This window comes from Pleurodeles waltl, chromosome 9 (assembly GCF_031143425.1).
Source record: "Pleurodeles waltl isolate 20211129_DDA chromosome 9, aPleWal1.hap1.20221129, whole genome shotgun sequence".
Taxonomy (NCBI): Eukaryota; Metazoa; Chordata; class Amphibia; order Caudata; family Salamandridae; genus Pleurodeles; species Pleurodeles waltl.
In genome coordinates, this window is record NC_090448.1 from 329,902,441 (window position 1) to 329,929,744 (window position 27,304).

The 27,304-nt window shown below is 44.1% G+C and overlaps 1 protein-coding gene across 1 annotated transcript in view; it reads right to left on the minus strand.

Annotated features, from left to right (window-relative positions):
- Positions 1-8,498: 8,498 nt before the first annotated feature.
- The window catches only part of NICN1 (nicolin 1, tubulin polyglutamylase complex subunit), a 45,525-nt gene continuing 26,719 nt past the window's right edge, over positions 8,499-27,304 (minus strand). The window contains exons 4-7 of the mRNA XM_069206861.1: positions 18,217-18,330; positions 13,219-13,290; positions 11,153-11,257; positions 8,499-9,906 (exon numbers count right to left, since the gene is read on the minus strand). Of these exons, the coding sequence (XP_069062962.1) occupies positions 9,865-9,906; positions 11,153-11,257; positions 13,219-13,290; positions 18,217-18,330 (333 nt within the window). The 3' untranslated portion in view covers positions 8,499-9,864. The remainder of the gene's footprint in view (positions 9,907-11,152; positions 11,258-13,218; positions 13,291-18,216; positions 18,331-27,304) is intronic.

Genomic DNA, 27,304 nt, shown 5'->3' on the forward strand with positions numbered 1-27,304 from the left:
ACATTTACATTGATGGTGTTTATTCTCTTGCTGAGTTTGTCATAACACCTTGTTATCTAAAAGGTTGATAACTTTGAATTCCATCATTGCTTTCCATTTAGAAAAGCAACCTAACAACTATGCCACGTTTGTTTATTGAAAACTGTTCAAAACGTTCAACAATTCTTCTGTCTAGATCCTATAGAAACCCACGTATCAAGCTACTGGCCGGAGAGGGACTTCACACCAGGGGTATTTTGCAGACAAGGGCATGCTATATTGCAGCACGTGATTTAATCGAAGGCGGCAGCAAAAAGAGTGACCTTTAAAGGTCGCTGTGTAGGGCCAAGGGCTGCACAACTGCGTCAGAAAACAGCCAGTCTGCTATTCTAGAATGAAAACAGGTATGTTTTGTACACAACCTCCAACATTTGAGAACAGGCATATTATAAAGCTAGCATAGCTCCTAGAAGTAGCAGAATGACGTGTTAAGACTTCAAATTTCAATAACAATGTTGGAATCTTTCTTGTTATTTTGTTGCACAATTTTTTCAATATACAAATGCTGTAGCACTGGAATATACCATTTGTGTAAAAGGCTGGCAGTTATGTACATCGAGAGAATCTTAAACTGTGCCAACAACATTCTCTAAAACAAAATACCACTTGGTTATGCTATTCTTAGTGGTATCCGGTAATGTGTTAATTACCACCAAGTTGTGGTTTGTTCATAAGCAACTTTGGTGATTTTCTCAGCTCATGCAAGAAGACCAGAAGACATATAAAATGTGGTTGCTTGCATGAATTGCCCAGTCCTTTGTATGAAGGTGGGTGGCCAAGCAGCTGCTGTCGTTGATGTTCAGCAGAAGAAAGACTACAAAGATTATATTGTAACTGAGCATGCGTAAGGTACTTTTTATTAGAAAAAGGCTGATAGCAAACTTAGGGTAATTGAACCCAGACAATTTGGAAGCTCACTTACTTAAAATGATGGAGTCATAGTTGTTTTAGGCTTGTAAATTGGCATGTCTTGAACATTGGCATGAAGTGTTTGAAATTGGCAAATTTGAAGCCCTGACCAGGATTGGCTACCATCAGGCCTGTAACACGAGAATTTGAATCAGGAAATTATAACCTAGAATTGCCTTTTATTATGTTGAATTTTATACAAACCAAACTACAACGCATAATTGTAGCATCAAAGCAGTAACTTTATTGTGCTGTTTAAATATCCTCTCATGTATGAGGCGGTTGTAAATTTGTATGTATACTATTTTGTGATTTTGTTGGTTCTGTGTTTTTTGTTTATTTTTGCGTATCTACTGGTATGTTATTTGTGTTTTCATATATGTATGTTTCATTTAGGTTAGGGGGTTGTATTATATTTTTTTGGTTGATTCTATGTTGATTATATTATGTGCGAACTGAATGTTTAATTAGCTATAATAAATATCTAAATTGAAATATATTGTATGTTGTATATTTGAATTTAAGATTTCCATTCCTATGTTTGCTATGTTAATGGAGAGTAAACTACGTTATACTCATAGTCATAGTTGTTTTACACTTCAGAATGCTATCGATGTAATAGTTGTAGCTTTTAATATTGTATTATAGGAAACTAAATCTCTTTAGTGAAAAGAGTTTTTAGCGCCATGAAGACATTGGCATGTTAAAGTTAAGTATGGGACAACAAGTCACTGGGAATACCATTTCCATGAAATTTTCAAGGGGACATATGGACATTTTTGTGACTTGTACAAAGTTCAACTGAAAGAAAATCAAAATACTTAATTCATCAAAAGTTGCCTAAACCACTTGTGAATGTGTTCAGATCTCAGACTAAAGTGCCCCCTGTCCCTGTTCTCAGACCTTGACCTCCCAGGGAACTTTCTCCAAGGTTTAGCCTTTTAAATTATTTTTTGAGTAGGGGAGATGCTGAATCGAGACTACTAGTTGGTCTGCAGTGTGGTGAGAGTTTCTGCACATTCTGGATCTTTGTCCCATCTGGCTTTGTGGAATGGTTCATAAAACTTACATTTATTTCTAGTGCCTTCTGGGAACCAGTGGCATCAAATCAAATCATTAACATTTATAAAGCGCGCTACTCACCCGTGCGGGTCTCAAGGCGCTAGGGGAAAAAGGGGTGGTTATCGCTGCTCGAACAGCCAGGTCTTTAGGCGTCTCCGGAAAGCGGAGTGGTCCTGGGTGGTCCTGAGGCTGGTGGGGAGGGAGTTCCAGGTCTTGGCCGCCAGGAAGGAGAAAGATCTCCCACCCGCCGTGGAGCGGCGGATGCGAGGGACAGCAGCGAGTGCGAGGCCAGAGGAGCGGAGGAGGCGGGTGGGGACGTAGAAGCTGAGGCGTCTGTTGAGGTATTCCGGTCCCTTGTCGTGGAGGGCTTTGTGTGCGTGGGTGAGAAGTCGGAAGGTGATCCTTTTGCTGACTGGGAGCCAGTGCAGGTGTCTCAGGTGTGCGGAGATGTGGCTGCTGCGGGGTATGTCGAGGATGAGGCGGGCCGAGGCGTTTTGAATGCGTTGCAGGCGATTTTGGAGTTTGGCTGTGGTCCCGGCGTAGAGGGTGTTGCCGTAGTCCAGGCGGCTCGTGACGAGGGCGTGGGTCACGGTTTTTCTGGTGTCGGCGGGGATCCAGCGGAAGATCTTGCGGAGCATGCGGAGGGTGAGGAAGCAGGCGGAGGACACGGCGTTGACTTGCTTGGTCATGGTGAGAAGAGGGTCCAAGATGAAGCCGAGGTTGCGGGCGTGGTCTGTGGGTTCGGTGCGGTGCTGAGGGCTGTGGGCCACCAGGAGTCGTCCCAGGCGGACGGGGTGTTGCCGAGGATGAGGACTTCAGTTTTTTCAGAGTTCAGCTTTAGGCGGCTGAGCCTAATCCAATCTGCGACGTCCTTCATACCCTCTTGTAGGTTGGTCTTGGCGCTGGCGGGGTCCTTGGTGAGGGAGAGTATAAGTTGCGTGTCGTCGGCGTAGGAGGTGATGATGATGTTGTGCTTGCGTACGATGGTGGCGAGGGGGCTCATGTAGACATTGAAGAGTGTCGGGCTGAGTGATGAGCCTTGGGGTACGCCGCAGATGATCTCGGTGGGTTCTGAGCGAAACGGAGGGAGGTAAACTCTTTGGGAACGGTTTGAGAGGAAGGAGGCGATCCAGTACAGGGCCTGGCCTTGGATTCCGGTGGAGCGGAGGCAGGTGATTAGGGTGCGGTGACAGACGGTGTCAAAGGCAGCCGAGAGGTTGAGCAGAATGAGGGCGACTGTTTCACCGCTGTCCATCAGGGTTCTGATGTCGTCAGTGACTGAAATGAGGGCGGTTTCAGTGCTGTGGTTGGTTCGGAATCCGGTTTGTGAGGGGTCGAGCAGGTTGTTGTCTTCCAGGAAGGTGGTCAGCTGTTTGTTGACGGTCTTCTCTATTACTTTGGCTGGGAAAGGCAGAAGAGAGATGGGGCGGAAGTTTTTCAGGTCGCTCGGGTCAGCCGTAGGTTTCTTTAGTAGGGCGTTGACTTCGGCATGTTTCCAGCATTCGGGGAAGGTAGCAGAAGAAAAAGAAGAGTTGATGACGGTCTGGAGGTGCGGGGCGATGATGTCGTCTGCTTTGTTAAAGATGAAGTGCGGGCAGGGGTCCGAAGGGGCGCCGGAGTGGATAGAGTTCATGATGGATTTGGTTTCTTCCGTGTTGATGTGGGACCAGTTGTTGAGGGTGATGGCCGTGGATGCCGGTTCGGTGGTGTTTGGTTGGGTCTGGTGTCCGAAGCTGTCGTGGAGGTCGCTAATCTTGCGATGGAAGAAAGTGGCGAGGGATTCGCACAGATCCTGTGAGGGTATGACGGCGTTGGCGTTGGCGCTGAGGTTGGAGAACTCCTTGACGATGCTGAAGAGTTCTCTGCTGTTGTGTCTGTTTTTGTCCAGTCTGTCGGTGAAAAAGTTCCCTTTGGTGGCACGGATCAGGTGGTGGTGTTCGCGGGTAGCGTTCTTGAGGGCGGTCATGTTGTCAGCGGTGCGGTCCTTGCGCCAGGCTTTCTCTTGATTCTTTGAGGGTGTCAGAGAACCAGAGAGGTTTTTTGGTGTTGGTCTGTCGATGCGTGCGTTTGAGGGGAGCAAGGATGTCTGCGCAGCTGGAGATCCAGTTTGTGAGGTTGAGGGCTGCGTCGTTGGGGTCGGTGGTGAGGGTGGGTTGGTTGGCGGCGAGTGCGGAGAAGAGTTGCTCTTCGGGGATCTTGTTCCACTGTCGACGAGGGATGGGTTGGGTGCGGAGGTGGCGGGTCTCGCGTCGGAATGTGAAGTGGACGCAGCTGTGGTCGGTCCAGTGTAGGGCGGAGGCGTGGCTGAAGAAGACGTGTTTGCTGGCGGAGAAGATGGGGTCAAGCGTGTGTCCGGCGATGTGGGTGGCGGTGTTCACCAGTTGTTTGAGGCCGAGGTTGGCGAGGTTGTCGAGCAGGGTGGTGGTGTTGGGGTCGTTGCTTTGTTCCAGATGGAAGTTGAGGTCACCTAGGAGGATGTAGTCCGGCGAGGTGAGGGCGTGCGGGGAGATGAAGTCGGCGATGGCGTCGCTGAAAGGGGCACGTGGCCCGGGAGGACGGTAGATGAGGGATCCTCTGAGGGTGGTCCTCGGATCGGTGCGAATCTGAAAATGCAGGTGTTCAGCGGCGAGAGGGGTGTCTTCGGTGGAGGTGGTGACGCTGATGGAGTCTTTGAAGACGATGGCGATACCTCCTCCTACCTGGTTGGTGCGGTCTTTTCTGGAGATCTTGTAGCCTTCGGGAATGGCAGTGGCGATGTCAGGGGCCGAGGAGGCGTTCATCCAGGTCTCCGTGATGAAGGCGACGTCCGGTGCTATGGAGTCCAGGAGGTCCCAGAGTTCAACGGCGTGTTTGTGGACGGAGCGAGCGTTGACTAGGATGCACTTGAGGTGGTTGATGGCGCGTGGGCTGGTGGTCATGGTTGTTGCGTGGTGGAAGGTGCGTTTGCAGGAGTTGCAGGCGAAGGGTCCATGGGTGCGTTTGGGGTGAGCTTGGAAGCAAGTGTTGGAGCGTCCTGGGTTGAGGGCGTGGAGGGTGGTGGGGTCGTAGCGGGTCAGCGGGGCTTGGGAGAGCTGGGGTCCAGGGGTCGTGGCACTGGGCGCGGGACAGGCGCAGACGGGCTTGCCTCTGGCGCGCCAGCGGCGCGGTCGCACAGCAGCCGCCATATGAGGTGGGAGGGGTCAGGTGGGGGCGAATGGGAGCTGGGGGGCGGGGGCGTGCAGGAGGTCGCGGCGGGAAAGCGCGAGGGAGGGGGGGGACAGGTAGAGTGAGAAGAGCTGGGGGAGGGGGGTTTAAGGGTGGAGGGGGTGAGTGTTAGGAGGTTTAGGAGATAGGGGAGAAAGATAGGTAGAGTGAGAGGATAGGAAGATAGGTAATAGAGGGGGTGAGGGAGGGGGGGAGAGATAGAGAAATAGATAGAGAAAATAGATAGGGATATCGATAGATAGGGAAATAGATAGAGAGATAGGAAGATAGGAGGAGGTGGAGAGTGAGGGAGTTAGATAGTGGGATAGAGAGATAGAGAGATAGGTAGATAGGAGGAGTGGGGGAGGTAGATAGTGAACGGGTTAGATAGGGGAGATAGAGAGGGGGATGCGAGTGGGGGAGGGGGATGAGGCAGGAGCAGGAGGGCAGGCGCGGGGAGAAGAGGACGGAGGAGGCAGAAGAGCCGAAGTCAGAAGACAAGAAGAACAGAAGACAAGAAGACAAGAAGAACAGAAGACAAGAAGAACAGAAGACCGGAAGGAGAGAAGAAAGGAAGATCAGAAGACCGGAAGGAGAGAAGAAAGGAAGACCGGAAGAACACAGAAGAACACAGAAGAAGATACAGAAGAAGATACAGAAGAAGATACAGAAAACGAAGAACAGAGGGCAGAAGACCACAGAAGAAGATGAGTAAGAAGAGAAGTAGAGTGAAGACGGGGGAAAGAAGAGTACAGAAGAAGATTACAGACGAGGAGCGAGGAGGAAGAACAGAAGAACAGAGAAGAAGAAAAGAAGCAGGAGCAGGAGAGAGGTGAGTAGCGCAGGGCAGAGCGAGGGGCTGGGAGGTGGGGGGTACTTACTGTGAGGTGGGTCTCAGGAACTCAGGAACCTGGAGGAGCTGCAGCGGCAGGGGGAGCGACCTACCCTTGGGTCAAGGGACGCTCAAGGCATGTTTTCAAGGTGGGTTTGATTTTGTTAAATATGTGAAGATTTAGGAACAATTTCGATGCCTTTTTCTATAGCCTTTAAAGCCTGGTAATGTAATCAGTTTCTTGGGGGAACAATGCAAAAGATATTACAGTAGTCAGATATATCATGTCCAGGCCTCATGTTAGCTCCACTCTGACTTCAGTTTGGGGGAGTGGTACTATTTTCCTGAGTACGGATTGGTAGCTACTGATACCCTTAAACACTTCATTAACTGATGGAGCAAATAAAGATTCAGTGACAAACACTATGTCCAGGTTACATACTTTGAAAAAGATTGGGGAGAGGTTCCAAAGCCCGGAGGTCAGTCAGATCGTAGACAGTCAGGACTCTTCTGCTCCTCATCCAAAAATCACAGTTTTAGCTCCATTCAGGAGCTATGAAAAAAATCAAAGTTTTAGCGCCATTTTGAGCTCCATGGAGAGGAAACCCTCCTTTATGCAACGGAGCACATAGTACAGGCATGACATAATGTCGGGAGAGTTATATATGTTATCTAGCTGCAAGTGGATTCATAAGTCATTTGTGAAAATTTGCAGGTTTGTCTGGTACTGTTCAATTAACTCTGCCCAGAGACATATGTAAATGTTAACCAGCAGACAGATCTAGAATGGTTGTGGAATGCTGTAATAACTGTAAAAAAAAGAGAAAGGCCAGAAGAAGTAGGTCCTGAGATAAAGTTGGACTGAATGTTACTCAAAGAAAAAGCTGAATAGGAAGACAGGGTTCCAAAAAACAAACTAATCTGAGATACTGTTTGAAGGCAGGATCTTCAAAGCCAAGCAGGGTAGCTTGAACACAGACTGAAATTGCACTTTAGCAGGAACAGATGTAAACAAACACTACAGAGTGAGCCCTTGCAAAGTTGCAAAACAATGCACCTTCAGGAATTCAGCCTTGTGCAGGACTACAAGCAGATGTGAACCATCTCTGTGTTGTATGAGAGAAAGGAAGAGATGCTAGGAAAAGCATGTTTGTGGGCTGCATGACAGCTCACAGGAAACCAAGAGTTGCTGCTGTCTTGGGCATATTGCACAGCACGAGGAAGCCTACTGTCACACAACAGTCCAAGTTAAGACAGCCACAATGGGAACCCAGGTCTTTCGGTGTGTACACAGTACATGTCATGTACCAAGCAAGGAATATATCTATGAATCGTAAGTCTACAAGACCAAAAACAGAGGGAAGGACTTTTACAAACACCAAGATACTCAAGCCAATCACGCCACAATTCAAAAGGACAGATTAGCTCAAATTCATATTTGCGTTCCAGCAACATAAACCAAATGGAGAAAACAGCGTAATATTATCTAGAAATCTATTTGGAACAACAGGATACAACATCATTCTGACACTAGATTCATGATGCCAGTCAAAGGGAATGGCCTGGTATATTTTGAACTCAGCATGGAAAGAACTAGTGAAGAGAGAAGGATGGCCATAACAACTCACATATCTGGTACGGATAGAGTTGGCATCACCTTTTCTAATCTTGCTGCAGATTTTGAAAGGTAGCTTCTTACAGATGTTGCACTACTTGTTAAGATGGCAAAGATTGTTCTTTATGGCAGGTACCAAGTCCACATAGACAAAGAGTTTACGATTGAGCTGTAAATGCAGTCAATATGTGTTGTAGCCGAAGGACATGAGTAATTGCATTTTCAAGATGGGTTGTACAATTGCTATACAAACTTCTGGAACTGAGAGACTTACTGTGATTTCTTGAGATATCATCTTGAAGGGGAGTCAATGTAAATGTCTTTCAAACACTGACCTATGTATCAGCAGCAGTTGGAGGCTTATGCAAGAGAGAGAAATGTGCCACCTTATAAATAAAAAAACAATTTTCCAATAATAACAGAGTAACCCTCTACAGGCTGTTTCATGGTGAACTCCTTACTAGAACATACTAGTGATGATGTGGAGGCTGTAAAATTCTAGCTTTACAAATGTGATTAGTCGTAGCTTGGTACAGATGTAGAAGCAACCATCTTGTTTAAGTTTACCAAAATTAGCTACTGGAGTTTTTGTTATTGGACCTGGTCACACATGTACCAGGTTCATCTCTATGACCTCATTAACCGTTTTTCAACTATGCTTTTCAATGCTGCCCACAGCCTCCCCATCTCTTTGGATCTTTGTTCTCTTCAAAAATACTTTGTAAGATGTTGCCTTTCTTTCTTTTTGTTAGTCTGGGTGAACGACAGCTGGATATTTCAATAAATAAACAGGTAGAACTCAGCCATGTATTAATGACAAATGCGTGAGGAAGTGAGCATTAATTATAGTACACAGCCTTCATGCAGTACTGACAACCACATGTATTGATGTGCTAAACTATAGCACTAGACAACATTTTTCACAAGGTACACACATATAACAGAAGATTAACAGATCTTAACAAATAATGAACACAGAGAAGAGTATACACACACTAAAATAAATGAAGTCAAGAAAAACGCAATGTTGTAGTAGTTTTGAGAAATGAACACTGGAATGCTCATTTAATGGTTGAGCTTGTAATAATGGTACTAGGAGAAACCTCCTTACTTCAACAGTCCCTAAATAAGAAGACGTCAAGATATCTTATATTTTGTGCTACATAAAATACATGAATGGTGGAGGATACTGAACACGGTTTGTGCAAACTATTAAGCTCCTCTGTTCAGCCCTAGGAGGAGGAACACTTTCTTGCAGATACTGCAAGTACTGAATGGCATTGTCACTGAAGAGGGAATTAATCTGAACCTTCATGAAGATACCACATTTCTCGCACACAGAGAACAAAATCCCCAACTGTGTAAACCGCCATATCTCTTCCAGGACTGGAAGCATATAGTCACTCCTGCCCTGAATAGATGAATAATAACAAATCTGTTAGAGAGTTCGCCAACTAAGAAGACACATCAAATCACCAAGAAGCTGCCTGAAAGACTAAGTTTCAATGAGAAGTCATGTAGGACGGCAGTCTCAGCTATCTAACTGGGATAATAGCCTGTTAGATTAAAGGAGCATTTATGAGTGGATATGGCACAATGAGCGCCCAAAATATTAGCAAAACAACTAGTTACAAATAAATATATGAAGTTGCACTTTGCGAATACACTTTAACAGTCACATTGAGTGTTTCAGATGAGGAGCTGCTCCCATTCTCAAGTGCTGGATTTTCACTTTCAAGTATTTATCATCAGGCTTATTGTAACATGCCAGTGTAATGAACTGAAGCCTGAAATCATCTTCAGGGTGATGGGCCACATCTTCTGAGTTCCATCTCTCCAACTGTAAACACAAAGATCGCTGTTTTGCTCCAGTACTATTAACGAGACAAGATTAGGTGGGTCAATCAGGGGAGTCTTCATCTTTTTCTTACCTTCACCTTCTCGCCCCATTTCTGGCATGTCCTAGGATGGGATAATGCAACAGTATGTATCCAAATCTGGTGCTGTGTCATAAACGCTGGCAGACAGGATGTGTCTTCCACACTTTTAGAGTTTGTTATAGAAAGAACTGGGATCAACTGGTGATATCAACGCACTGATTTGGAAAGATCATTCCTATGCAAATGTCTTTCATTTCGTCATGCAATAGAGTTTTTGAATAGATGCAGCAGGAGAGAGGCCCAGGGTACTTTGTAAAACTATCACTACTGCTTATGTAAAGGGGTCAGGTGTAAGAAAGCAGATTGATATCGTAACAGCCATCCACCTAAAAAAAGAAACACAACATTGTAAAAAAAAATGCAAAGAGTGACTTTTGGAATTCCACCTGTTTTGTTTGGGACATAGGGGAGAGCAGATAAGGCTAACTTGCCAGAACTTTCCAAACATTTTAAAATATTCTCTCTCAGGGAAACAGGTTATTCCACTGAAGTTTTTCCAACAGTGCAATAGCCCGCCAATACATGGGAGGTTGGGAAACACACAAACCTGATTCCTGTCCTAAGGTTTTCCATGCTGAAATGCAAGTTCATTTTCCTGTATTCCATTTGGCGCGGGCCACATGATCAGATCCTTGTTATTGCTCATGAATTACAACAGGTATGAATGGTGACATTTATTTCAAATAACACTAAGAAATAAAGATGCACACCCTACTAAAGAGTCAAAAAAAAACTGCCAACAACAAAGGACTTTAACCTCAACAATGTTCCCATTCAAAATCACTCTTTTTATAGCATCCTAGGACTGTCATACCCCTCAGACAGCGCATCAAAGTTCAAATTCTAACATCGAGCAATAAAATAAAAACAAAAACCAGAAGACATACATACAAATGTATCGGGTTTGTTTGAAACTATATCTCAAAACAGTACTTCGATTCTCCTTTGTTGTGAGATGTGACATTACCTTTGTGTCCCAACTACTTTGGATGCAACTTCCATTCAGGAGTATAGAGAAATAATGTGGGCTTTAGTACACAAAAACTAGAAGAAGGCAGGGTCTAGTCAGACCCTGGCGTTGGGAGATGTTAGACATGAGATGCAAGACATGAGATGCAATATAAGTGATACCCCATGCTGGTAAGAAGGCTGAAGAAACGAGGAACAATGAGATTCGGAGGGAGGAAATTGTACCCTTGTGTGAAAAGAGGAAATAGCAGATAGAGTAGATTAAAACATACAGGAAAGTAGCTGTGTAGGCTTTGGGAAAACATAGAACATCAGCAGGGTTTTGGAACAACGTTATCTGAAGCATGGCCAGGCTACTAAATGGGGACACACAGTGGAAGAAAAGAGGCACATGAAACCCAAGCTACACAATTTAAAAGCACTCTGGAACAAAATGTCAAAAGCCATCCAAAATGAAGACACGATCTACTATGGATGTCTGCATATGTAAAATTACACCCTGTGGAGGCTAAACAGACTCCTGAAGCCTAATCCCTAAAACTACTGATAGGAATCCCTTCATTCAGATCTGATATAGGTGGAATGCACTAATGGAATACTCACATCAAATCGTCCAATCCGTGAAGACGTCTGATTAGCACGTATCATTTCCGTCAGGACCCACATCTGCTGGACCTCTTTTGATACTTCATTAGGATCAGGGAGCTCCTGGATAAGTGTGGAGAACTGTTAAACTCCATTCCACAATGGAACTTCTAAAAACCTCGTATCCAACCCCACCTCAACCCAGCTACTCACTCTCTCTTCAATTCTACTCCATGGATGTAATTTGCCTAGGGCTTTAAAAAATAACATATTGGCGTGCCACTGTACTTTGATATACCACTAATTCCCATCCATGAGGATGAAGGAGATGCGTGGATTGTAGCTTTCAGTGTATTCATCTCTCAAAAGATGCACTCAGTGCTCTCTATCTATGCTTCCACAGTTTTACACTCCTTCACTCTACATTGGTCATGAAATTTAGACGTGTGTATTGTCAAACTATTAATTTGACTGTGGTCTTGCTAAGGTGTTCTCTTCCAGGTTTATTTACTGTCAAGCCTCCACAATCACAGGATATTGTGGGCATGCATCAGTGAGCAGGCAAATAATGGCATCTTATACAAAAGGGTGCTTCTTTAAATACTTTATTCACCTATGCCTTGTCTCACATTAGAGAGTGGTGTTCTCCGTGATTTGCATCATCCATCCCATTTGGTTGTTCGCTTCCACTCTGCTGTCACGTACCTTTGCATTATCGTGAACCAACCCTGAACCTCTGTCTCTCTTTCAGAGTTTTGAAACTGTACAACTTTGTGGCCAAAGCTATGTTTTCTTACACATCTAGAAAAGATTCTAAGTTGTCACTGATTTATAATATAGATATTGTTGTTTGGCTTGAAGCTGGTGTATCTGTATTTTGCTTTATTTTACTTATTACACTTCTTTACTTATTTAAATATGCAGCATTTCGTAAAATGATGAATCCTTTCATTGTGTTGATATGACCCTGTGACAAAGTTAGGTTGACGGAATAATTCAGACCATTAATTAATGTAGTGCAAGCAAATGAATTAACCCAATCTAAGCGCTACGACTTAGTAAGAGTCAAAAAGCCTTTACAGCACAGCATTCTTCTAAAACTCTAGCCAGTAAAGGGCTTCTCACAGGCATCGTAAGCATGGTATTATAGTGAAACAATGGCCCCTTGGTAGCCTTCCACTTCTTTCTACTCTTTTTTTTTTTTAGTAGTGTCTTAGGCTGAATGTTTCTCACTAACCCTCCTGTTACTCTTGCCTACTAATATTCTTCATACCACCTTTCTTCTGAATGCGTTCTCATTTTTGTCCCACTTTGTGAACTTTAGTTTACAACCTTTGACCTCACAACTATAGTTCTCTAGTCAACAAGTACATCTGTCTGCTTTTCTTTCATCCCATCTGTACAAGACAATGGACCCATAGCTGCTCCCACACTTCTTTAGCTGCACTAGATACAACTCACTGAAAACAACCTTGATGCTTCCATGCAAATTCGGTGGTAGCACTGGCGTGTGCCCACACTTTGCCATTCCATTTGGCTGAATTTAATGAAATTCGGACTTCCTAGTTTTCTCCGCCTGAGGATGTAGATAAACCGCATGCCGCCAATCATCTGAGTTCATTCTAATACACTGCCAGATCAACAAGGAGCTATGAATTTTAAGGCTTTTTGGTGGGATGAGGTGAACATAATGTTAAGAACTTCTGACAATCTGTCGTATTTTTGTTCATGAGAAGTTTTTAATTCAATTACATACAGTAACGTTTCCTTTCTGCTGACAGTTGGTGTTGGGAATATTTAATCTCCGAAACATGAACTATTTTCAGGCGGTCTATAGTGAAAGATCCTCTGTTGGTCTTGCGATTTAGACTAAAGTTTCTGAAGTTGGAGCAATTTATGACTTCATGGGCAAAGTTGCAATTAATCAACCAGTAATCAGTCTAATGTTAGAGGACAGTAGAGCGACCACAAACTGCTTTAAGAAAGTCACCTTTGATTGTGCCAATGACATATTTCTCCACACTATTGTGCCTTTTACCATTACATACCCTTCAACTGCAAGGTATCAGTACTGCTTTACTTACATGGTGCAAACTTGATGTCTGTTCCTTTGTTGATGGAGTGGAGAGCCAAATGGGAAGCAGTTTTTGCGGACTCTGAGGCATGCCAAGAGATCGAACAACAGAAGGTGACAACTTTTCTCAGCATAAAATGGAGTTTGTAATGGTCACAAAATTCATATTTTTCAGAGAAGAAATAACATGACAAACATTTTAATGTGCACAAAGAAAATCTTTAAATGTCTACATTTTCCAGAAACAGATAAAAATGGAAGCATTTTTTAAGATGAATATTGCTACTTGCGCATTTCCCACTGTGCGACTGTGCCTGTACGTTTGTGATGAAACATTTAGGCATATCACATTCTAAAATGCTGTAATTTGTTGAGTACTATACACAATTCTAAATTCACAAAGCTGTCACTTTTCTACTGATACCAAAATTAATTTAACACTAATTGACAAGGTTGATAATGGTTGTGCCAGCAGCTTACGATGACAATATCTACCCCAGCATTCAGCACAGTAAGAGTCCCTTTTATTTGCAACAGTTTGCGCAGGTGTTGTTAAGTAATCAACAGACTATGTACTCCATCAAACTATAATGTTCCTCTTTGATTAGCCCTGTGATGCATATGTGAGTCATTTAATAGTATGGGGCAACTTTTTTAAGGCTTTTAAAACACCGCAACATAATTTTAAGGCCCGTAAAGCAAAAAAGGCTTAAAGGTTAGGTGTACAAGGGCCAAACAAAGGTTCTCAAGCAAAATGTGAATTTGTGAGCCCATATCTAGTATTTCCTATAATCTGCCATGCCTTTGTACGTTTTCCGTAGAAAGCCAGTTTGAAGAGTTTGGTCTTTTGAAACAGTGGTAGGTAGAACTTGTTTTCAGTCTAGGAGCGGAGGTTTTGAGATTTGATTTAATTTACACCCATGATGTGCGTCCATGTTTCTTTAGCCGGAGAGTCTTTTTTGTGGATCAGGCTCCTGTTGAGGCCCATGTGTTATGAGGTGCCAGATTGTACCCTGTCCTAGCCTTCATTCTAAAGGACTTTCAGATGGTATATTAATTTTGCAAAGGTTTTTAATTTCGTCATTTACTCAATAAACAGCCAAAGGTGTCTTTCCTGGGCGGTGTCTCATTATTAGGCAACTGAAGGTTTAGACATGGCCTTAATTTGTAGGCTTTGCAATAAACTATTTTTTTAGGACTCATGTTTAGAATACACTGTAGCATTTTAGCACTCCATCACAATGACTCTTATCACCTCTTCCTCATGGTTGCTTTGTAAGAATAGGGTGATCCTCCCGACGACAGGCAGGTGTAGAACGATACCCTAATAACATTCTTTTCGGGTGTAAACAACAGCAACAGTACAGTCCATTTAGATTACATTGCAGCACTCAAGCTCCATTACAACGGCAGTTATAACCTCCTCCTCGTGGCTCGTTTCTCAGGGTAAAAGAATCTTTCTAAACATAGCTGGTTGCAGAATTATACCCTTAATTAGAGAGTTGTTTGGGGTGTGAGCTAAAGAGCAAGTCCATGCCGAACAGAAACCGCAGATTGCAAGTCGTCTGTCAGGTAAGCAGGCATTCAGTGAATATAAAACAATAGGTTTGAGAGGAAGAAACAGTGAAGCACCACATGTTGGTTATGTGTTAACTTCTGTTCTTACTCAATGTTCCCTTACTGGCTTCAGTTAAGGACAGAGAAAAGAAACCGTTTTTTAAAACGTTCATTGGATAATTTGCGGGTCTACTCCAGGGGATAGGTGCCTGCACTTTTCAAGAGCTTGAAGCTCTATTGTAGGTTGTGTAGTGATGGTTTGTTTCACGCATTCTTGAAACTGACTAGTCACTTTTTTCGTGCAAAAACAAGTGATGGACGGAATGCTGAACATTGTCAAACATTCACCCCCAGTCACAGATCTGGGTTTAATCCATCGTTTTTTTGCTGCCCATGCCATTCCAGTTTGGACCCATCCATATGCAAATCAGTCTTGACCCTGTTCCCCATGGGAACAGTCCAGCCCGAACTGCTAGGCCAGGTCTTCCCTGGACTGGAAACAAGCATCCTGGGACCGGTTTCGGGGTTTCACCCCTCATCAGCCAGGCTAGCTTGAATCCAGTGGCATGGAAAGCACGGGACCCAAGTGATGGACGGAATGCTGAACATTGTCAAACATTCACCCCCAGTCACAGATCTGGGTTTAATCCATCGTTTTTTTGCTGCCCATGCCATTCCAGTTTGGACCCAGCCATATGCAAATCAGTCTTGACCCTGTTCCCCATGGGAACAGTCCAGCCCGAACTGCTAGGCCAGGTCTTCCCTGGACTGGAAACAAGCATCCTGGGACCGGTTTGGAATGCTGAACATTGTCAAACATTCACCCCCAGTCACAGATCTGGGTTTAATCCATTGTTTTTTTGCTGCCCATGCCATTCCAGTTTGGACCCAGCCATATGCAAATCAGTCTTGACCCTGTTCCCCATGGGAACAGTCCAGCCCGAACTGCTAGGCCAGGTCTTCCCTGGACTGGAAACAAGCATCCTGGGACCGGTTTCGGGGTTTCACCCCTCATCAGCCAGGCTAGCTTGAATCCAGTGGCATGGGAAGCACGGGACCCACGTCTGGGCATACCCTTCCCACTTAGGGCGAAAAATGCAAAAACAACAAGTGATGGACGGAATGCTGAACATTGTCAAACATTCACCCCCAGTCACAGATCTGGGTTTAATCCATCGTTTTTTTGCTGCCCATGCCATTCCAGTTTGGACCCAGCCATATGCAAATCAGTCTTGACCCTGTTCCCCATGGGAACAGTCCAGCCCGAACTGCTAGGCCAGGTCTTCCCTGGACTGGAAACAAGCATCCTGGGACCGGTTTCGGGGGGGGGGGACAACTGCAGGCCAGGGGCTAGTAGGATTCTGATCAATTATAGTCCTTGCCATCATGCTTCTCCGAGCATAAAATCCCAACCATTACTCTCTGCCCAGTACAAAAAAAAATATATGCCCTGAGGATGTGTCACATTCATATCATAAATGTGTGCATTTCTTTCTTTACCACACAAGCATGCACGTGTCCTAGAATGCACACTCTTTGCTGTCGTTTAGAAAGTCACTTTTTGCCTCAAAGGCCATTTGTATTTAAATTTATCTGAGATGTGGCCTTCTGACTGCAGGTGTCCATCTCAGTCAGGTGTTTTTTGTGGGATTCAGTGACGACCTTAAAGAGGTGGTACTTTAGGTTGTCAAAGTATTGTTATCACAGTGCTCATTTTTTTTTACCCCATCTAAGCATTTATTTCTTTTGCCACTCCCACAACTTCTTCAGTCTTTTATTGTTTAGGCTTGAATCTCTTAGTTTTTTTCCTCCACTCCAATGACACGACATTTAGGCCAAGTGCAATCTTGTAAAGGAAATGCTCGTCAGCAACCAAAGAATAGAGGAATTTCCAAAATCTCTTCCAAAAGAAGTGATGAAAGTGCTCTACCCAGAATCTTAGCAAAATTAACTTCCATTCTTGATGGAGCTCAACATCTTTTATATATTAGAAATATGGAATCAAAGCTACAAGTTCCTAATATGTCTAGGATGTGCCTTCATCATATCTTTTACCTGAAATAACAAATTAGTAAGAATAGAAACCCTGACCTCTCTATCCCTCGGAAAAGCTTTAATAGTCTTCAGTCACCAATCTTATGTGTAAATGTTGTGGCCTTTGGAGTGGCAGTAATGGGAGCAAATGCAATGCTGGTGAACAACGCAGATGGGATCAGCTAAAGGCCCGTAAACATTTTGTGCCTTGTGGTACCAGAGCACACCAGCCCAATTATACAGTTATTGATCCGAAGTTCTCAAACCTGAGGCAGAAACCAAGAGATGAACCTTGTGACAGGACCTCAGGAGACCTAATTATTATTTCTTTTGTTTCACCACCAGCACCACTCCTCAGTAATTGGAGATCTTATTGAAGAGTTACTAATGTGTAAAGTTTTCACTGATACACACAATTTCATATTTTTTAGTCCATAATTTGACATGTCAAAACTGTAAACGTAAAAAATAATAATAGAAATAATATACCTGAAAAAACACAAATGCATCACCAGTTATAGCAGAAAATGCAGTAAACAGTCTTACAAAAAGATTCCAGGGCATAATGGAATTGGCTGCTATCAGCCAAAAAGAATCCCACAGTAGCCAAAGTCCCTCCGTCTACGCCATGGTAGGGTAGAACGTCTTAAGAAGGAATTTAACCACTATTTACATCTAATCTTTTTTTATTTGCTATGTAGAATTAAGAAAGTTATGTGGTGGCAGCTATGGGCATTCCAATGGTTAACATGGAATTGGATGGAGTTAGACTGTATAGCTAGATCCCATCTACCAATTTGTATGGAGCTTTTCATGATATCAAAAACCAGACCAGGAGCAAGGATTGTTTTCACTTAACCTGAAGTGAAAACGTAACACCCTCCATATCAATATTACATTTTTACACTTTTATTCCACTCCATTTGATGTGCCCTACTCACTAGCATGGTGCATTGTCAGTCTCCTTATAGAATCAATCTACTCCATTTTAGCGACTCATCCACTTGGGCAAAGACAATACATTTTATGCAATATACGCAATAAATAGGGGCTGGAATATTTCCACAATTAGTTTGTCAGAACAGGGCCCGATGGCGAATTAGAAGTGACTTCTGTAAGAAATATGCCAAATGACGTACATCTGGCAGTCCAGTTGGAAAGGAGGCATTAACGATAACCCCCTCTACCACAAAACATGCTTCACAAGAAAAGACCAAAATAATGTTTGTTTTCCTAGCTTGGGGACATGGATAAAGGCAAGCAGCAGCAAATGCAGATTTTACAGCCAAAGTGCCAGATGGCATAGAGTTGCTGGGATACTGCTTCTGGGGATGAACTAGTTATATTAATCCGAGAAAGAAGAATATCTATTTTTCTATATGACAGGTGTTATCCACTGTTTCAAGGTTTTACTCACCGACTGGTCACATGGGTTTATCTGTATCTCTTCTATGTTGAACTGTAACCACGCTGGGGATGGCTGTCGAAGGATGAAGCGCACTGAGGTGACATGATTAACATCCCCAATCATCTATGCAAGTGGAGGTAAAGAAATGGGATTTGTGGGATAAACAGAGAAATAAAACATTACTAAAGACAAGGAGAAACAACGGCAAAGACAGGGTATGAGAAAGTGCTAGAAAGAAGAGAAAGGGCAAAAGAATGTGATGGGGAAAGAAGAGTGAAGGCGGGAGGATGCAAGCCAGTAAAAAGGGCTGTTGTGACAAGAAAAAATAAAAGTGGCTACAGGAATGCCACAGGAATAAAAGAGAGCAGCTGAGTGAAAAAGTATCAAAGGTTCCATATCTGATGTGATCAACTCCCATCCCAAGTGTCTGTCAAGCATTCTCATTCTACAGGAATAGTAAACGGTCCTGCGGTTGATTCTATTGTGAAGTTTTTTTTGTTTTAATGTAGGCAATTCAAGAAAACCTAAACTTTTTCTACACCTCTCTACATACATTTACAAAATTATACAGTTAACACCAAGGACACAAAGAGTGTCCTGCAATCAGAGATGACTAACTGCTTGTCCGGAAATCTGAAGTAAAGTATTCAGGACGCAAAAAACAATGAAAGTAAATTTCAGGCTACCCTTCAAGGAATTGTGGAATACATTTGTGCATGATCAAAGTAGCTCACAAAACCTGTAGTTGTACTCCCCCCCCCCCAAGAGCTTTTACACTAAGGTACTAGTTATATACGAGATGTAGTGAAGCGGTGACACAAAATGGCTGAGGTAGAACCAAAATGTTTTATTCACATCTCTTTTTTCTCTTTCCCAAGCATTAAAACACCTAAAGCCTTTACTAACTCACAGGAGATTCCTCAGCCAGATCGCCATAATTAGGAGTCAGTGAGGGCATTTGCACAGGAAGAACTTCTCCCCACCACTTACAAGAGCTCAGATTGTTCTTTTCCACTACGGTGTAGGGTGCACTGATTTTGTTAGAGCAGGGAGACTCACCGTTTGGCATCGTACCACTGAAAAGTAACCTCTGCTCCAAAAAACACTAACCCAGAAATTAACATGTACTTGTGATTTATTTTCAAGACATAAGGGATGAGTCACTAAAGACACTGATAAAAGCATGTGCTAATTAGCTGAAAAGTGAAGAAGATAATTTATATTTAAATCTTAAATTCTTATATTATTCTTATATATAGTCTTATATTTAAGGAAGGCTCGAACCCTGAACTTTTTCTAGAGGACTGGCTGACGATGACAGTCCTAGCTGCCAGGGTTGCGCAATTCTTCTCTATTGAGAGAGCACATAGGATCCCTGAGCTGAGGGCTCTGTTGCGCCCAATTATTGCACACCTGCTCAACTTCAGGGACAGAGTCTTGCTGCTTCAGATTGTTCAGAGCCAAGGGCCCATGGACCTCCATGGTAACACTATAATGGCATACCATGACTACAGGGCTGAGATCCAGGGGAGATGCAACACCTTTGGTGAGGTGAAGATACAACTTCATACCTTGGCTTTATCCTACGCACTGTTGTTCCCATGCCGACACAACTCACTTCTGCTCATCCCAAGAGGAGGCAAGGGTGTGGCTACGCTCCAAAGGCATACATAAGCATCTGGAGGCATCTGGGAATGGCTCACAGGGCTGGCCCGATGGGAGGCCCAAGCGCCTACAGCGCAATGCAAGATCCTGCCCTTCTGAAGAACAAGCTGCTCAGGAAAGTGTGCAGACAGTATTTTGCAGTAAATGATGGAAAAGTGGGTTCCTGGGGACTGGAGTAGGATGCCAAGAAGGTGGTCATGAGAAGGCTCTGTATAAGCATGTGCTGTGGGCAGGGTTTTCTCTTTTACAGACTGTGACTGACCTGGAGTCGCGTGTGCGGAAACTGAGACATGGCAGTGACGATGCTTGACCACGCCTGACAGAACTCCGTCATATACCACAAGGAAGCGAACCAGCTGAGCCACCTTGATTATAAAGTTTCTTTTGCCTGACAACAAGAGGATGGCGATAAACCAGGGTGAACGCTGGCGTGGTTGCTACGGATGGAAATCCACAGAATGCTTGTAGGCACAATACGAGGTACCACAGGTCACACAGTCAACACTGATATGGACACTAACAAAGTGTTTGTCCGGTATTATGAGAAGTTGTACTCTCGCCACCAAACCCTATCCAGAGTGAATGAGGGAATTCCTACGTAGGGTAGCTCTCCCCAGTCTGTCACCGCTGTGTCTTTTAGAATTAGAATAACCCCTACAGTTGGAGGAGAGTCAATTGGTGATCTGTCAAATGGCACGAGGCAAGACACCGGGCACAGTTGAGTTCTCTGTGGAATACTATGCGGTGTTTAGGGCTACCCTTGCCCATAGGTTGCTGGAGCTTTATCGGGAATCCCATCAGTGGACTCACTACTAGCATCTCTGCGGGAGGCCCTCACAGTGGTGCTACCGAAACCTGCCAGAGATTCACTTGAGGTGGGCTCCTAATACCCTCTTTCAATGGTAAACACGGATTATAAGGTATTAACCAAGGTGCTTGTCAGCAGGCTGCACCCTATGCTTGGCGTATTAGAAAACCCTGATCAGTGCAGATTTATTCCCCAGCGAGCAACCAGCTGTAACACACAGTGCTTATGTCACATCAAGGGCACAGTGGAAGGGACGACTGAGCTCCTGGTGGCGGCTTCCTTAGATTTTGAAATGGCGGTGATACTCTTGGTTGGTTGTATCTTATCCAAGTGCTAGAAGCCATGGGGATGGGCCTCAAGTTCCTCAGATGGGTTAAGTTGTTATACATGAACCTGCGGGCGAGGGTACAAACTGGATGTCAAAACTGTCTCTCTCTCCCCATAATTTCTGGGCTGGCCATGGAGCCTTTGCCCGCTGCGCTGCGTACCAGGGTCCCTGATTGGGGCATATGGGTGGGTGCGGACTGCCACACTGTCTCCTTATATGCAGATGATGTGCTGGTATACCTAAGAGACCATGCACGTACACTGCCTGCCCTCTATGACTGCTGGATCTTTTTGGAGACATAGTGGACCTTAAGGTGAACTGGGGAAAATCCTGTATTTTTCCCCTGCGCTGGGTGGAGCACGTTGGTCAAGGTCCTCTGGAGCTCGGTTGACTCCCTTGGAGTTTTAAAACGTACTTGGGAGTGAATGTATATCATAAGGACAGTGACCTCTTGGATGGGAATCACAAACAGGCCCTGATCTCGATATTGCATTCCATGAGTTTTTGGACACGCCTTCCCCTATCGTCCAAAGGACGTGCATCAATTGCTTGTTCTCCTGCGACTCTTCTACTTTTTTGCAGCGCTGCCAGTAACACCTGCCAAACCCTTTTTCAAGGACATGAGGGGGCTGGTATTCGATTTTGTCTGGGATTCCGCCCAGAAACGGGTAATGATTCACATGCTTCAGCGACCAACGGTGGATGGTGGCCTGGGGGTAGTAGACATAGAATTATATTTCGCAGCGGCACAGCTACAATGGCCTATGCAATGGCTAGCTGGAGACAGGATAGGGAGGACAGATTTGTACAAGCAGACCTGAGCAGCATAAGTGTGCTGGATTGGTTGCTCATACCCAGGGGTCAGGCTAAAGGACTGGGCAGGCTCACACGGGTAACCAAACTAGTTCTGAGTAGATATATTTAACCCCGGCATAGTCCAGTACCCTATGCACCGCAACTTCCACTGTGGGGCATATGCCCACCACAAGAGCACTGCTGGAGGTGTATGATTTGTCACTATGGCAGGAGGCAGGGATAGCTATCACACAATGCACGCTTGAAGTTTACGCAGTTTAAATATTTGCATCAAACGTATCTCACACAACAGTGGCTGCACGCGATGTTCCTGAGGGTGTTGCTGACCTGCCCAAGGTGTGGTCATTTAGACGCCAATTTTATACATATGGTCTGGGAATGCCCGCTGTTGGCACGCGTCTGAGTACGGATAATGAAACATGTCTCAACAAGTAGCTGCCCCCTGATCCACTCCTGTGCCAGTTGTGGATCATGAAGCACACTAAATATCATATGAAAATGGCGGACCTCGCTTTAGCCTTATTCAAGGGATTGAATGCCAAAGCACAGAAAGCTACACAGCCACCCACAGTTTATTGCTAGCTTCAGGTAACCCATAAATGGGAGCTAGCCAAGGCAGACACTATAGCATATGACCAGCGGCTGCGAGGAGGCAAGGGAGCTGCCATGATCTGGGACACCTATATACCAAAGGGGCGCAGTTATACACTGCATATGTTGGTGCACCCACATACACTGCTTGATGGAAAATGGCCTCTCTGAACGGTCACCCCAAACTTTTTGCCTTCCTCCTCTTCTTTTTCTGACCTCATTTTTGCTGGCTTTAGGACTCTGGACACTTTACCACTGCTAAAGTGCATGTGCTCTCTCCCTAAAAACGTGTTAACATTGGTTCATTCCAAAATTTGTATATTTGATTGAAGTCCTTAGTAAAGTACACAACATGTGCCCAGGGCCTGTAAGTTGAATGCTATTAGTGGGCCTCTAGCACTGGTTGTGCCACATAAGTAGCCCCTTAACTGTGTCTCAAGCCTGCCACTGCAAGGCCTGTACGTGCAGTTACACTGCCATTTCCACCTGGCATTTAAAGGTACTTGCCAAGCCTTAAACTCCCCTTTTTCCACATATACGTCACCCCTAAGGTAGGCACTAGGTAACCCACAGGGCAGGGTGCTATGTAGGCAAAAGGCAGGGCATGTACCTATGTGTTTTGTATGTACTGGTAGTGAAAAACTTCTAGATTCATTTTCCACTACTGTGAGGCCTGCTCCTTTCATAGACCATCATTAGGACTGTCCTGATATATATTTTGTGATGGATTCTGGTCTGAAGGGGTACCCAGGTCATGTTTAGTACGGCCAGAATTGTAATTGAAAATCCTGCTAATTTGTGAGGCTGGATTTTATTTTTCTATTTTAGAGCTGCCGCTTTAAGAAAGTGAGCGTTTCTCTGCACTTAAAACCATCTGTGCCTTACAGCCTGTCTCCAATCAGCGTCTGGTCTGTGCTGGTTGACAGCCCCCTTGTGCATTTCACCCAGACAACCACGGACACAGGACACTCAGTCACCCCTGCTTTCATCTGCATATTGAATGGGTCTTCCTGGACTGGAAGGATGGAGGGCCTGACACTTGCATTTCAAAGGCCAGTGGCCTTCCCTCACACAATGGACTGCCAAACCCCCTACTGGGACCCTGGCAGAAAGGACTTGGATGAAAGGGGACCTGTGCACTTCATACCACTAGTTGAAGTCTCCCCCACTTTAAAGAAATTTTTGGGTATATAAACTGGGTCTCTGACCCCACCAAGTCAGACACTTCTGGACCTACACCTGCACGCTGTCAAGAGGAACTGCCTGGCTGCCCAAAGGACTCATCTGGACTGCTTTGCTGAGAAGGACTGCTGCCCTACTGGCCTCTGACCGTGCTGAGAAGGACTCTGCCTTCCCCAAAAGTGGTCTCCAGGGGCTTGGACTGAACTCCATGTGCGTCCAAAATGAACGCACCGCCTGCCGGAATCAACGCAGCGCTGACTTCCCGACTGGAAATTCGACGCAGTGTCTCCCTCACGACAGAAAATTCAACGTATCGCCTACCAGATCGACGCAGCACCCGTGTCTACACATGCACCAGCGCATCAAGGATTTTCCCTGCATCGTCCGTCTGCATCAAAAGATCCCTGCATCACAGTGAGGAACCAAGACTGTGCACCAAAAAATGACGCAAACCCCTTGCAGAGTGGGAAGAAAAAACACATTGTCTGTGCCGCATCAGAAAATCCGACGCAACACCCTATTTTTCCACGCATCTCCTCCTCTAAGGTCTCTGTGCATGATATTTTTGATGTATACCATGTACTGTGTGTAACAAAGAGACAACAGTTCATTTCTAAGAATTAGGACTCTTTTAAACCTTTTAAAAGTGATATTTCAACTTTTTATTATTGAATCTTTGCCGTTTTGACCTTATTTTTTTCAGATAAATATTATCTATTTTTTCTAAACCTGTGTAGTGTTATTTTTTTGGTGTTTTCACTGTGTTACTGTATGATTTATTGCACAAATACTTTACGCATTGCCTTCTAGGTTAAGCCTGACTGCTCAGTGCCAAGCTACCAGAGGGTGGGCACAGAATAATTTGGATTGTGTGTGACTTACCCTGACTAGGATGGTGGTCCCTACTTGGGCAAGGGTGTATACCTCTGCCAACTAGAGACCCCGTTTCTAACACTGCTCAATAGCAGCTCCAGCCAGAATTTTAAAAAGATTTATTATTATTTAAGTTGCTCTTTAATGTTGGCTACTGTTCCAATGGGTGTGGTGCAGTGGTCCAACTTGCACTGTTGGGTTGACTCACTGACTCGACACGTTGTCCTAAGCTATACCTTTTTTATTTGCCGCCAACGACGTTGATGTAATATTGATTATTGTGCAGCTATGGTTGTCTGACACAGAGTTGTAACTTTTGCTGCCCACTGTACACCATGTGGATGTATTGTTTAAATGCCAATAAAGAAATAAAAACAAACAAAATCAAATCCAATGGAGAGGAAGCTTAACATGTAGACGGAGCCAAAGCACTCCTCTCAGTAGTGCCTCTTGAGGTTAATTTTCTTTTGCTCACATAAGGTCAATAACAGCTGTGCTGTTAAACTAGGGCTTTAAACTACTCTGTGGACAGCAGCTCCCTGGAGAGGTAGAACAGGCAATCAACTTCGCTTTTTGATATTATAGTTCAGATGTTATTCACAGTGAATTGTAAATTTGTATGATATAAAAATAAAAAATAAAAATTTCACAATAGATTTGCATCGGTAGGCTATTCGAAATTTGCATGTTGTGAATCATCAGACCATGGAGTGAGTGGGTTTGGAAAAGCAACTAATTTACTTGCTTTATGTGCTTTCGGCACTGATCACAAGTGGGATCAGTATGACTCATGATGGTGTGGCCCCAAACCCCCAAATCTCCCACACTCAGGATGCCCTGCTCAGTTTGTTTTTCCCTTGTTATTTTGTAATGTATACAGTTATGTGTACATATGTCACAATGTAGTGTTGCAACACTCTTCTTCCCTGGGGAGTTAGCAGGATATCAGGTGGATACATGTTAACCTTAAACTGTAAAACTCTTGATAGAATAACCTTGTCTAGATTTCCATGCTATGTGCTTACTGCAAAGCAGTGTTATCCATTTGTCTGAAAATCAATACAGGGCAGTCAAGGTCGATGATTTCACTGCATGGCCTAATACTGTCTGGGATTCTATTGCACTACTATTGAGGAAGTAACCTCACCCACCACCTGGCAGGCGTCATGTGGTTGAGGAGTGAAAACTATGTCAATGTTTCACAGGAACTGAAACTTTTCCTATCCTCATCCACAGCTGTTTCGGTGCTCAGAGGATGTGTGCTGCTGCCAGGAAATCAAAGGTGTTTGGCTGTACGAAGAACATGTTGGTAACTGCTTTTTGTAGTCTTAAGAGTCCATAAATATGTCTTATTTGTGGTCTATGAGATACTGGTGCAGCCCTACCCTTGGAATGCCCACACTGCCTTTGCTGTCCATCTGTCCTTCTTAATGTGCCCTAGTGTGTCACCCACTCCCAAGGCCTATGAGATGGCACATTGATAATACCAAATGGCACATTGATAATATGGATCAGTACATCCAGAAAGAAGCCTGAAATGTACAGCCACTCGAATTACTGTATAACAAAAGATGGTTAGCTTTATTATGCTGGCTGCATTGAAAGGATCGAGTGATGGCCCAATTTAATTTTCCTTTTGTACAATAGTTGCTGCCTTCTTCATATATACCTTCAGAATCTATATTTTACTAGATCTACTACTGATGCCACCACCGCCTGTGCGAGGATGCCTCTGCTATTTTCCCAAAAGCATCAGGTTTTTTGATAGTCTTGTGAAGGGGTGGGTTGGTTGTTCCAATTAGAATTGCAGACCACTGTTTGTGACCATAAGAAAGTAGAAACTTGTGGGCAGAATAGAACTTTCTCTTTGCTTGTGGAGTTGCTGATTGAGCTTTGACAAGGTTCTTGAATATATATTTAATAATGTGTGATGATGCGCCTTTGGGAGTAATGAAAATAATTTATTGTTGCTTTGTAGAAGAGTGAGTGACTCTGCCAGAAAACATGAATTCCCTTCCAATAACTGTACATCATACAGGCGAGCTTAGCTTTAACAGACTAGCCTGGTAAGGGAGATAAGTGCAAATGGTATGTCTCCTATTCCTCTAATGTTGAAGTGCTTGCAAACTCAGTTATTTCTATCCTGCATTTATCACACCAGAGATCTTGAAAGTCATTTCAGTGCTCCTTCAACTGTATATGCAGCAGAAACCTTGATAGTGTAAATATCGTAACGTGAATTATCATTGCCCTACACAGGAGTCTAAAAGTGTTTCTTCTGTTTTTGCAGGCTCATCTCATGGCTTTTCTGGTTGTGCTTCTTAGAATGCTGCAACAGTGCCTTTTCAAAAGAAAGCTTAAGATTTTCCAACACCTGGATCATTTCTGTGCCAAAACTGTTTCTAACCTCCGATGTCTGTGTGTACTGAGGACATTTTGGAATTAAACAGAGGGATCCAGATCAATCAAACCCTGTGTCTGGATGGAAGCACTGAAGATGCTTCAGAAGAGCATCAAGGTACATTTCCGGGCCCAATACAGAAAGCTACAGCATAAGGATGCGAGTTCAGCAGCAGTAGAGCAGTCAAGTCTTGATTTCTGACTATTAGCCAAAAACATTCAAATGGAAGCAGTATATTTTTTGGGCACCTTAAACAAAACCATTGTGTACCAGTAACTTAACAGTGTGGATTGCTGCATGTTTTGTAACTTCTGTAAAGGTAAAATGATCATCCTACAGTTTTAAGTGGGTCCCAAGGCAATATATATCACCTGCTCTTGTTCCTCATTTTTCGTATTACCAATTTACTGAGCCTTTACAGATCAGCTTTAAT